Source organism: Pinus tabuliformis, chromosome 6 (genome assembly GCF_031772625.1).
Source record: "Pinus tabuliformis cultivar Carrire ecotype Pingquan chromosome 6, CPIR1, whole genome shotgun sequence".
Lineage (NCBI taxonomy): Eukaryota > Viridiplantae > Streptophyta > Pinopsida > Pinales > Pinaceae > Pinus > Pinus tabuliformis.
In genome coordinates, this window is record NC_142292.1 from 1,804,347,190 (window position 1) to 1,804,360,504 (window position 13,315).

General features: G+C 44.4%; 2 protein-coding genes across 2 annotated transcripts; both read left to right on the plus strand.

The window, feature by feature from the left end:
* Positions 1–601: 601 nt before the first annotated feature.
* On the plus strand, positions 602–4,166 carry LOC149266240 (uncharacterized). Its single transcript, XM_089407580.1, has 3 exons — positions 602–2,032; positions 2,153–2,502; positions 3,335–4,166. The coding sequence occupies exons 1-3, from the start codon at positions 602–604 to the stop codon at positions 4,164–4,166; spliced, it is 2,613 nt and encodes an 870-aa protein (XP_089263706.1).
* A 3,046-nt stretch (positions 4,167–7,212) lies between these two features.
* On the plus strand, positions 7,213–12,308 carry LOC149266241 (uncharacterized). Its single transcript, XM_089407584.1, has 4 exons — positions 7,213–7,296; positions 7,389–8,508; positions 10,034–11,556; positions 12,249–12,308. Exons 1-4 carry the CDS (start codon positions 7,213–7,215, stop codon positions 12,306–12,308), a joined length of 2,787 nt encoding a protein of 928 aa, XP_089263710.1.
* The last annotated feature ends 1,007 nt before the right edge of the window (positions 12,309–13,315 follow it).

Consider the following 13,315-nt stretch of genomic DNA (forward strand, 5'->3'; position numbering starts at 1 on the left):
TAAGTGTCGATAACAGGTGACAGAATAGGGTAAAACATAGCACGAGAGCTTACCTCGAGGGCAGATAGAGTTCGGAAGAGCGGCAGTTTCGTGGTCGCAAACACCTGTATAGAACTAAAGCTCAGAAGTTGAAAATCAAAAAGACTCCTACACAGAACCCATGAAAATGTAAGCAACTTACCACAGACTTCCGGACAAAACCATTGAAGACAGCAGTGAAGGCGAAGGATTAGCATTTCAATCAGAACTGTAACCAGTAAAAGAGCAAAGGGTTCGTTGGACTATCGCACAGTGAGCATCGCCACAGAAACGCAGAGAGAGCACAGTAGAATGGCGGAGTGAAAATGAGCTAAGGATAACCCTTTAGGGTTTAACATAGGCGGGAAGTCTTCCTAACTGGATGAGCCGGTGACTACACCCAAGAACCGGCAGATATATGTTTTAATGAGCCTCGGATTGGGGGCCAGGTAAAGTCCACAAGATATTTGTCCGCGCACAAGTGACCACCGTGGGACTGAAGTGAGTCACGTGACTGTGTCCACGTCACCAAGGGCTGGGCCATCATAAGTGGTATCAGAGCTAGTTTCTTGAGTTAGAACCAATGGAACAGGTAGAAGGTGAAGGTGAAGGAAGAGGAAGAGGAAGAGGAAGAGGAAGAGGAAGGGGAAGAGTAGTCCGGAGGGTAGTAGATGATGGACTCCGAGAGGAGATTCGAGTTTTGCGTGAAAGATTGGCAGTGGTGGAAGCTGGGGGAAGAATAAACCCAGCAGATGACAGTGATGAAGAAGAAGTTGAACCAGAGGAAGAATTAGAGGGGGTGACACCAGAATTCAGACTGTTGAAGTCGGTTTTGCTGTCAAGTCATAAGCCAAAACATGAGCTGTCAACTTATGACGGAAGTCTGTCCGCAGACGTGTTGTTGGATTGGCTAAGTGAAGTCAACAAATATTTCGAATTCGAGGAAACCAGTGAGGATAAACAGGTGAAGTTCGCCGCCACCAAACTGAAGGGACATGCGTCCTTGTGGTGGGACAGCATTCAGGCGGAGCGGAGGAGGCTCAATAAACAGCCTATAAAGAAATGGTCTAGGATGGAGGCCAAGCTGAAAGAGAAATTTTTACCGAAAGATTATCAGATTATGCTGTACAGGCAGGTACAAAATCTAAAACAGAGGGGAATGACCGTTAGAGAATTTACAGAGGAATTCTACAAGTTAAATTTGCGGGCACGATATGTGGAAGACACCCCGGAGAAAACAGCCAGATTTGTGAATGGCTTAAGGGGGGAAATCTTGGATGAAATTGGTATCCTTTCACCCCGGACATTGGAAGAAGCCTATCAGTTTGCGCTGAAGGCAGAGGAAAAGATTAACCGGAAGCAGAATGCCAGGAGAGGAGGTGGAACTGGCAGGGGAAAGGGTAAAGTGTTTGGAAGAGGCCGAGGTACAGGTCCAAGTGAAGAAAGCAACAACTCTAAATTTGCTGGAGCGACAGAAAAAGACAATAGCACGAGAGGAGGACGACCACCTCAGCGAGGGCGAGGAAATGGTCGGGGCAGGGGAGTTGTCCAGTGCTATCGCTGCCACAAATGGGGGCACAAGTCTTATGAATGTCCTGAAGCTGAACCAGCAGGCGGAAGAGGAACTTATGTCGTTCAGACAGAGGATGCTGAGACAACACCTCAGGAAGCAGAAAATGCACCAGAGACAGGTGAAGCTTTGGTGTTGAACAAAGTCCTATTGAAACCAGCAAAGGAGATTGCAGAACCAGATCAACGTAAAGCTTTGTTCCGCACTGTCTGCAAGTCGCGGGGCAAGTGCTGCAAATTGATTATTGATAGTGGGAGTATGGACAATCTTGTGGCGGTGGAGATGGTAGAAAAGTTGGGATTGAAGAAAATGAAGCACCCCACGCCCTACAAAGTGTCATGGCTGCAGAAAGGACATCAGCTGCTAGTCGATGAACAATGTGAGGTAGAGTTTCAGATTGGTAAGTACAAGGATAAGATCCTTTGTGATGTCATGCCAATGGACGTCTGTCACCTACTGTTGGGACGACCTTGGCAGTTCGATAGGAGTGCAGTTCATGACGGGAAAAAGAATTGCTATAAGTTTGTTAAAGATGGGATCAAGCACACGCTTGTACCCATCAAGGAGGAAAATACAACAGAAGCGAGTGGAGTGAAGGCATTGCCGTTGGGAGGAAAGGAGTTTGTGAAACAGATTGAGGACAACGAAATCAATTTTGCTGTCATAAGGAGACCAAAGGCAGTAGTATTACACACACAGCTATCAGATTTGCCTGAGGAAGTTCAGCAGTTACTGCAAGAATTTGGGGACATTGTGGTGGATGATCTTCCCAATGAATTACCACCAAGGAGGGGTATTAGTCACTGTATTGACTTTATACCAGGGGCAAGCTTACCAAATAAGGCTGCTTACCGTATGAGTCCCAAAGATCATGAGGAAATTAGGAAGCAAGTTCAGGAACTACTTGATAAAGGGTTGATTCGAGAGAGTATGAGCCCTTGTGCAGTACCGACTGTTTTGGCTCCAAAGAAGGGAGGAGAATGGCGAATGTGCACAGACTCCAGAGCCATAAACAAGATTACTGTCAGGTACAAGTTTCCCTTACCAAGAATGGACGATATGATGGATTGTTTGAGTGGGGCAGCCTATTTCTCAAAGATTGACCTGAAGAGTGGATATCACCAGATTCGAATACGAGAAGGCGACAAGTGGAAGACAGCTTTCAAGACAAACGAAGGCTTATATGAGTGGCTGGTGATGCCATTTGGATTGAGTAACGCTCCCAGCACATTCATGCGTTTGATGAATGAGGTATTGAAGGAATTTAATGGGAAATTCGTGATAGTTTACCTGGATGATATTTTGATTTTTAGCAGGACTAAAGAGGAGCATTTCAGGCATTTGCAGAGTGTGTTGAGGAAGCTGCAGCAAAACAAGCTGCTGATTAATCTGAAAAAGTGTACCTTTTTTTTAGCGAGATCTAGTGTATTTGGGGTTTGTTATTGCAGAAAATGAATTAAAAATGGATCCGGAAAAGGTGGCAGCTATAGTTAGCTGGCCTTCACCGAAGAGTTTATTTGAAGTCCGGAGTTTCCATGGACTAGCCAGTTTTTACAGGAAATTTATCAGAAATTTCAGCGAGATTTGTGCACCTATGTTGGACACGATCAAGAAGGCAAATCAGCCTTTTCGCTGGACTGAAGCGGCAGAAAGTAGTTTTCAAACTTTGAAGAAAAAGATTACTGAAAGACCTATATTGAGACTGCCAAATTTCAACAAACTTTTTCAAGTTCGTTGTGATGCCAGTGGGACAGCCATTGGAGTAGTCCTTAGTCAGGAGGACAGACCGGTCGCTTTCTTCAGTGAAAAGCTAAATGAGAGTAGGCAGAAGTACTCAACCTACGACAAAGAATTTTATGCAATCATACAAGCGTTGAAGCATTGGTGGCATTATCTACTGGGAGATGAGTTTGTTTTATTTACAGATAATTCTGCCTTGCAGTACATTATGCAACAGCACAAATTGAACCACAAACATGCAGCTTGGGTGGAGTATCTGCAGAATTTTACATTCGTATTAAAGCACATTAGTGGCCAAGCGAATAAGGTGGCAGATGCACTGAGCAGAAGAACATTGCTTCTGCAGGAAAGCACAATGCAAGTCTTGGGTTTTGAGCATTTGAAGGAGTTGTATCAAACTGATACCGAATTTGGGGAGGCATATGAAGCCTGCCAAAACCCTTTGTTAAGGAATGATAGCATGTGGCTAGACTATAATCTACAAGAAGGACTGCTGTTTAAAGGAGGACAACTGTGTATACCCAACTGTTCTATGCGGGAAAATATAATACAGGAGAAGCACAGTGGAGGACTGGCTGGACACTTTGGTATCGACAAGACGATTGCTCAAGTACAACACTTCTATTTTTGGCCGAAACTGCAGCGAGATGTGCAGAGGTACGTGAGTAGATGCAGAGTTTGTCAGCTAGCAAAGGGTCATAGTCAAAACACTGGTCTTTACTCGCCATTGCCGATTCCGAGTCGACCATGGGATTCAGTGAGCATGGACTTCGTTTTGGGTTTACCAAAGACACAGCGGGGCTTCGATTCAGTCATGGTTGTAGTTGACCGATTTTAAAAAATGGCACATTTTGTACCTTGCAGGAAAACCAGCGACGCTACTTATATAGCACACCTATTCTTTACTGAAATCGTTCGGTTGCATGGACTCCCGAAATCCATCATTTCTGATCGGGATGTAAAGTTTACTGGTCACTTTTGGAGAACTCTGTGGAAAAAGTTGAATACTCAATTGCAGTTCAGTTCCGCTTATCATCCGCAGACTGATGGTCAGACGGAAGTCGTAAACAGAAGCCTAGGGAACTTACTTCGCAGTTTGACAGGAGGAAATTCCCGGACATGGGACCGTGTACTTGCTCAAGCAGAGTTCGCGTACAACGATTCACCTAACCGCAGCACCGGTTACAGTCCGTTCCAGATTTTGTACGGCATGCATCCGCGAGGAGTGCATGAATTACGGGATTTGGGAAAACTCGAGAAACGGAGCGCTGATGGGGAAGAATTCGCTCAAGCGATGAGAAATTTGCACGAACAGGTCAAGCTGAAGTTGCAGGACAGCAGTCAGAAGTACAAGCAGCGAGCTGACACAAAGCGTCGGGAAGTTCAGTTTAACGTTGGGGATGAAGTCCTTGCGTATTTACGTAAGGAGAGATTCCCGAAGCGGGAGTACAACAAACTAAAATTCAAGAAGATCGGCCCCTGTAAAATCATCCGCAAATTTTCTGCGAACGCTTATGAAATACAGTTGCCACCTGAGATTGGAATTTCTCCCATTTTTAACGTGGCAGATCTGTTTCCCTATGTCGTCGATTCAGAGAATGATACAGCAACTACAGTGCCACAAAAAAACAGCTATGAAGAAGATTCTTGGACAAGACAATTACCAAAGGCACCACCCCTTGAGATCGAAGGAATTCTGGATACACAGGTAGCTAGACGCACACGCAGGAAGGAGTATCTGCGATATTTGGTCAAGTGGCGGAACCGTCCAATAGAGGACAGTTCTTGGCTCAACGCAGTGCAGATAACTAAAGCGGGCTATTCTGTTGACGACCTCATGGAACGGAGCCATGACTTTTTGCCACCCGGGAGCCTGATGCAGGAGCATCCAGCTCCGAGGAGACAGAAGATCGCTGACTGACTCACGGTGAAACAGGAACATGACAAGACTCCAAGAGTGGATGGACAGGTCATCAAAACTGGTTGTTGTCTTTTGTTAATTAATGTTTATTTCTTTTTATTTTCAGAACAATTTAAGTTACTAGTTGTTAGCTTAGGAAACCAAAAAAACTGTTTAGTTAACTTTTTGTTTAAAGAAGCAAGTGACAGTTACAGAATTCAGTTCAATAGACAGTTATATTTCATGTAGTTTAAAAATGAAAAGGATGGATGTAACATGGACTTTTTTTGGTTCCCCTCATAACGAAATAAGAAGGAAAAGCAAGACGATATACAAAAACCCTCTGTAACAGAATTATTGAATTCTTTTCTGAGATAATCTATTGTTAATTATCTTTCCCATATCGTACATCTAAGCACTATTGAGTATCTGTTGTTTTTAGAAATGAATTGAGATAGAAAGAAATTTTTATACTGTAACTAGAAACTCAAGAGCGTTACAGGCATTGAGTCAAGACCATAAACTATATTACCAGAACCAACACGCAGGCGAGACAGCATAAGGCGGCCATACTTAACAGCATATGCGTTGCAGAGTATTACAAGAATAAAGAACGACACAGGCATCAACGTAAGCCTAGATTGCAGTCGTAAAAGCACAGAACCTGCAAGCCGAATACGAGGAGCAACACGGCCACATACAAATCAAATGTAAAGCTTGAAAGGAAGAGGTAACAGATTAAACCCTTTTGTCTCTATTAATAAAGCATTTCATAGTCTTACATACAGAAAGTTCGACAATCATCACAACACCATATATTAAACCCGGCATCGCCGTAATATTACAAAAGTCCCAAACCCTTGTTGCATCAAAACCATAGACTGACTCAAAAGGACCGAGCACAGAGACTGTGAACGCCGGCAAAGGGCACGGCCGAACCCTAACATAACTTAAGCAAACAAGAAAATACAGCTACAGCTAAATGGAGCAAACGATAGACATGCTGGAGCAGGAGTAAACCCTACCGGTTGCAAAGGGTACGAGGATCGAAAGGGATTGAAGACAGCATAACTTGAAACCCTCGTGAGCAGGTCTCCAGGTCAACCTGCACATAGAACCAATGTGAGTTAGTCCAGTTACCAACCAGAACCAATATCAATTTAAGAGAACGAAAGAGCAGCAAGGTGCGAGTGGAAAGGAACTGTGAACTTACCCACGGGTCGACGGAGATTGCGGAGACAGAACCCAGTTCCACAAGCTGAGAATGCACAAAAACCTGTAAGTGTCGATAACAGGTGACAGAATAGGGTAAAACATAGCACGAGAGCTTATCTCGAGGGCAGATAGAGTTCGGAAGAGCGGCAGTTTCGTGGTTGCAAACACCTGTACAGAACTAAAGCTCAGAAGTTGAAAATCAAAAAGACTCCTACACAGAACCCATGAAAATGTAAGCAACTTACCACAGACTTCCGGACAAAACCATTGAAGACAGCAGCGAAGGCGAAGGATTAGCATTTCAATCAGAACTGTAACCAGTAAAAGAGCAAAGGGTTCGTTGGACTATCGCACAGTGAGCATCGCCACAGAAACGCAGAGAGAGCACAGTAGAATGGCGGAGTGAAAATGAGCTAAGGATAACCCTTTAGGGTTTAACATAGGCGGGAAGTCTTCCTAACTGGACGAGCCGGTGACTACACCCAAGAACCGACAGATATATGTTTTAATGAGCCTCGGATTGGGGGCCAGGTAAAGTCCACAAGATATTTGTCCGCGCACAAGTGACCACCGTGGGACTGAAGTGAGTCACGTGACTGTGTCCACATCACCGAGGGCTGGGCCAGAGGGCTGGGCCATCATAAGTGGTATCAGAGCTAGTTTCTTGAGTTAGAACCAATGGAACAGGTAGAAGGTGAAGGTGAAGGAAGAGGAAGAGGAAGAGGAAGAGGAAGAGGAAGGGGAAGAGTAGTCCGGAGGGTAGTAGATGATGGACTCCGAGAGGAGATTCGAGTTTTGCGTGAAAGATTGGCAGTGGTGGAAGCTGGGGGAAGAAGAAACCCAGCAGATGACAGTGATGAAGAAGAAGTTGAACCAGAGGAAGAATTAGAGGGGGTGACACCATAATTCAGACTGTTGAAGTCGGTTTTGCTGTCAAGTCATAAGCCAAAACATGAGCTGTCAACTTATGACGGAAGTCTGTCCGCAGACGTGTTGTTGGATTGGCTAAGTGAAGTCAACAAATATTTCGAATTCGAGGAAACCAGTGAGGATAAACAGGTGAAGTTCGCCGCCACCAAACTGAAGGGACATGCGTCCTTGTGGTGGGACAGCATTCAGGCGGAGCGGAGGAGGCTCAATAAACAGCCTATAAAGAAATGGTCTAGGATGGAGGCCAAGCTGAAAGAGAAATTTTTACCGAAAGATTATCAGATTATGCTGTACAGGCAGGTACAGAATCTAAAACAGAGGGGAATGACCGTTAGAGAATTTACAGAGGAATTCTACAAGTTAAATTTGCGGGCAGGATATGTGGAAGACACCCCGGAGAAAACAGCCAGATTTGTGAATGGCTTAAGGGGGGAAATCTTGGATGAAATTGGTATCCTTTCACCCCGGACATTGGAAGAAGCCTATCAGTTTGCGCTGAAGGCAGAGGAAAAGATTAACCGGAAGCAGAATGCCAGGAGAGGAGGTGGAACTGGCAGGGGAAAGGGTAAAGTGTTTGGAAGAGGCCGAGGTACAGGTCCAAGTGAAGAAAGCAGCAGCTCTAAATCTGCTGGAGCGACAGAAAAAGACAATAGCACGAGAGGAGGACGACCACCTCAGCGAGGGCGAGGAAATGGTCGGGGCAGGGGAGCTGTCCAGTGCTATCGCTGCCACAAATGGGGGCACAAGTCTTATGAATGTCCTGAAGCTGAACCAGCAGGCGGAAGAGGAACTTATGTCGTTCAGACAGAGGATGCTGAGACAACACCTCAGGAAGCAGAAAATGCACCAGAGACAGGTGAAGCTTTGGTGTTGAACAAAGTCCTGTTGAAACCAGCAAAGGAGATTGCAGAACTAGATCAACGTAAAGCTTTGTTCCGCACTGTCTGCAAGTCGCGGGGCAAGTGCTGCAAATTGATTATTGATAGTGGGAGTACGGACAATCTTGTGGCGGTGGAGATGGTAGAAAAGTTGGGATTGAAGAAAATGAAGCACCCCACGCCCTACAAAGTGTCATGGCTGCAGAAAGGACATCAGCTGCTAGTCGACGAACAATGTGAGGTAGAGTTTCAGATTGGTAAGTACAAGGATAAGATCCTTTGTGATGTCATGCCAATGGACGTCTGTCACCTACTGTTGGGACGACCTTGGCAGTTCGATAGGAGTGCAGTTCATGACGGGAAAAAGAATTGCTATAAGTTTGTTAAAGATGGGATCAAGCACACGCTTGTACCCATCAAGGAGGAAAATACAACAGAAGCTAGTGGAGTGAAGGCATTGCTGTTGGGAGGAAAGGAGTTTGTGAAACAGATTGAGGACAGCGAAATCAATTTTGCTGTCATAAGGAGACCAAAGGCAGTAGTATTACACACACAGCTATCAGATTTGCCTGAGGAAGTTCAGCAGTTACTGCAAGAATTTGGGGACATTGTGGTGGATGATCTTCCCAATGAATTACCACCAAGGAGGGGTATTAGTCACTGTATTGACTTTATACCAGGGGCAAGCTTACCAAATAAGGCTGCTTACCGTATGAGTCCCAAAGATCATGAGGAAATTAGGAAGCAAGTTCAGGAACTACTTGATAAAGGGTTGATTCGAGAGAGTATGAGCCCTTGTGCAGTACCGACTGTTTTGGCTCCAAAGAAGGGAGGAGAATGGCGAATGTGCACAGACTCCAGAGCCATAAACAAGATTACTGTCAGGTACAGGTTTCCCTTACCAAGAATGGATGATATGATGGATTGTTTGAGTGGGGCAGCCTATTTCTCAAAGATTGACCTGAAGAGTGGATATCACCAGATTCGAATACGAGAAGGCGACGAGTGGAAGACAGCTTTCAAGACAAACGAAGGCTTATATGAGTGGCTGGTGATGCCATTTGGATTGAGTAACGCTCCCAGCACATTCATGCGTTTGATGAATGAGGTATTGAAGGAATTTAATGGGAAATTCGTGATAGTTTACCTGGATGATATTTTGATTTTTAGCAGGACTAAAGAGGAGCATTTCAGGCATTTGCAGAGTGTGTTGAGGAAGCTACAGCAAAACAAGCTGTTGATTAATCTGAAAAAGTGTACCTTTTTTTCAGCGAGAACTAGTGTATTTGGGGTTTGTTATTGCAGAAAATGAATTAAAAATGGATCCGGAAAAGGTGGCAGCTATAGTTAGCTGGCCTTCACCAAAGAGTTTATTTGAAGTCCGGAGTTTCCATGGACTAGCCAGTTTTTACAGGAAATTTATCAGAAATTTCAGCGAGATTTGCGCACCTATGTTGGACACGATCAAGAAGGCAAATCAGCCTTTTCGCTGGACTGAAGCGACAGAAAGTAGTTTTCAAACTTTGAAGAAAAAGATTACTGAAAGACCTATATTGAGACTGCCAGACTTCAACAAACTTTTTCAAGTTCGTTGTGATGCCAGTGGGACAGCCATTGGAGCAGTCCTTAGTCAGGAGGACAGACCGGTCGCTTTCTTCAGTGAAAAGCTAAATGAGAGTAGGCAGAAGTACTCAACCTACGACAAAGAATTTTATGCAATCATACAAGCGTTGAAGCATTGGCGGCATTATCTACTGGGAGATGAGTTTGTTTTATTTACAGATAATTCTGCCTTGCAGTACATTATGCAACAGCACAAATTGAACCACAAACATGCAGCTTGGGTGGAGTATCTGCAGAATTTTACATTCGTATTAAAGCACATTAGTGGCCAAGCGAATAAGGTGGCAGATGCACTGAGCAGAAGAACATTGCTTCTGCAGGAAAGCACAATGCAAGTCTTGGGTTTTGAGCATTTGAAGGAGTTGTATCAAACTGATACCGAATTTGGGGAGGCATATGAAGCCTGCCAAAACCCTTTGTTAAGGAATGATAGCATGTGGCTAGACTATAATCTACAAGAAGGACTGCTGTTTAAAGGAGGACAACTGTGTATACCCAACTATTCTATGCGGGAAAATATAATACAGGAGAAGCACAGTGGAGGACTGGCTGGACACTTTGGTATCGACAAGACGATTGCTCAAGTACAACACTTCTATTTTTGGCCGAAACTGCAGCGAGATGTGCAGAGGTACGTGAGTAGATGTAGAGTTTGTCAGCTAGCAAAGGGTCATAGTCAAAACACTGGTCTTTACTCGCCATTGTCGATTCCGAGTCGACCATGGGATTCAGTGAGCATGGACTTCGTTTTGGGTTTACCAAAGACACAGCGGGGCTTCGATTCAGTCATGGTTGTAGTTGACCGATTTTCAAAAATGGCACATTTTGTACCTTGCAGGAAAACCAGCGACGCTACTTATATAGCACACCTATTCTTTACTGAAATCGTTCGGTTGCATGGACTCCCGAAATCCATCATTTCTGATCGGGATGTAAAGTTTACTGGTCACTTTTGGAGAACTCTGTGGAAAAAGTTGAATACTCAATTGCAGTTCAGTTCCGCTTATCATCCGCAGACTGATGGTCAGACGGAAGTCGTAAACAGAAGCCTAGGGAACTTACTTCGCAGTTTGACAGGAGGAAATTCCCGGACATGGGACCGTGTACTTGCTCAAGCAGAGTTCGCGTACAACGATTCACCTAACCGCAGCACCGGTTACAGTCCGTTCCATATTTTGTACGGCATGCATCCGCGAGGAGTGCATGAATTACGGGATTTGGGAAAACTCGAGAAACGGAGCGCTGATGGGGAAGAATTCGCTCAAGCGATGAGCAATTTGCACGAACAGGTCAAGCTGAAGTTGCAGGACAGCAGTCAGAAGTACAAGCAGCGAGCTGACACAAAACGTCGGGAAGTTCAGTTTAACGTTGGGGATGAAGTCCTTGCGTATTTACGTAAGGAGAGATTCCCGAAGCGGGAGTACAACAAACTAAAATTCAAGAAGATCGTCCCCTGTAAAATCATCCGCAAATTTTCTGCGAACGCTTATGAAATACAGTTGCCACCTGAGATTGGAATTTCTCCCATTTTTAACGTGGCAGATCTGTTTCCCTATGTCGCCGATTCAGAGAATGATACAACAACTACAGTGCCACAGAAAAACAGCTATGAAGAAGATTCTTGGACAAGACAATTACCAAAGGTACCACCCCTTGAGATCGAAGGAATTCTGGATACACAGGTAGCTAGACGCACACGGAGGAAGGAGTATCTGCGATATTTGGTCAAGTGGCGGAACCGTCCAATAGAGGACAGTTCTTGGCTCAACGCAGCGCAGATAACTAAAGCGGGCTATTCTGTTGACGACCTCATGGAACGGAGCCATGACTTTTTGCCACCCCGGGAGCCTGATGCAGGAGCATCCAGCTCCGAGGAGACAGAAGATCGCTGACTAACTCACGGTGAAACAGGAACATGACAAGACTCCAAGAGTGGATGGACAGGTCATCAAAACTGGTTGTTGTCTTTTGTTAATTAATGTTTATTTCTTTTTATTTTCAGAACAATTTAAGTTACTAGTTGTTAGCTTAGGAAACCAAAAAAACTGTTTAGTTAACTTTTTGTTTAAAGAAGCAAGTGACAGTTACAGAATTCAGTTCAATAGACAGTTATATTTCATGTAGTTTAAAAATGAAAAGGATGGATGTAACAGGGACTTTTGGTTCCCCTCATAACGAAATAAGAAGGAAAAGCAAGACGATATACAAAAACCCTCTGTAACAGAATTATTGAATTCTTTTCTGAGATAATCTACTGTTAATTATCTTTCCCATATCGTACATCTAAGCACTATTGAGTATCTGTTGTTTTTAGAAATGAATTGAGATAGAAAGAAATTTTTATACTGTAACTAGAAACTCAAGAGCGTTACAGGCATTGAGTCAAGACCATAAACTATATTACCAGAACCAACAAGCAGGCGAGACAGCATAAGGCGGCCATACTTAACAGCATATCCGTTGCAGAGTATTACAAGAATAAAGAACGACACAGGCATCAACGTAAGCCCAGATTGCAGTCGTAAAAGCACAGAACCCGCAAGCCGAATACGAGGAGCAACACGGCCACATACAAATCAAATGTAAAGCTTGAAAGGAAGAGGTAACAGATTAAACCCTTCTGTCTCTATTAATAAAGCATTTCATAGTCTTACATACAGAAAGTTCGACAATCATCACAACACCATATATTAAACCCGGCATCGCCGTAATATTACAAAAGTCCCAAACCCTTGTTGCATCAAAACCATAGACTGACTCAAAAGGACCGAGCACAGAGACTGTGAATGCCGGCAAAGGGGCACGGCCGAACCCTAACATAACTTAAGCAAACAAGAAAATAAAGCTACAGCTAAATGGAGCAAATGATAGACATGCTGGAGCAGGAGTAAACCCTACCGGTTGCAAAGGGTACGAGGATCGAAAGGGATTGAAGACAGCATAACTTGAAACCCTCGTGAGCAGGTCTCCAGGTCAACCTGCACATAGAACCAATGTGAGTTAGTCCAGTTACCAACCAGAACCAATATCAATTTAAGAGAACGAAAGAGCAGCAAGGTGCGAGTGGAAAGGAACTGTGAACTTACCCACGGGTCGACGGAGATTGCTGAGACAGAACCCAGTTCCACAAGCTGAGAATGCACAAAAACCTGTAAGTGTCGATAACAGGTGACAGAATAGGGTAAAACATAGCACGAGAGCTTACCTCGAGGGCAGATAGAGTTCGGAAGAGCGGCAGTTTCGTGGTCGCAAACACCTGTACAGAACTAAAGCTCAGAAGTTGAAAATCAAAAAGACTCCTACACAGAACCCATGAAAATGTAAGCAACTTACCACAGACTTCCGGACAAAACCATTGAAGACAGCAGCGAAGGCGAAGGATTAGCATTTCAATCAGAACTGTAACCAGTAAAAGAGCAAAGGGTTCGTTGGACTATCGCA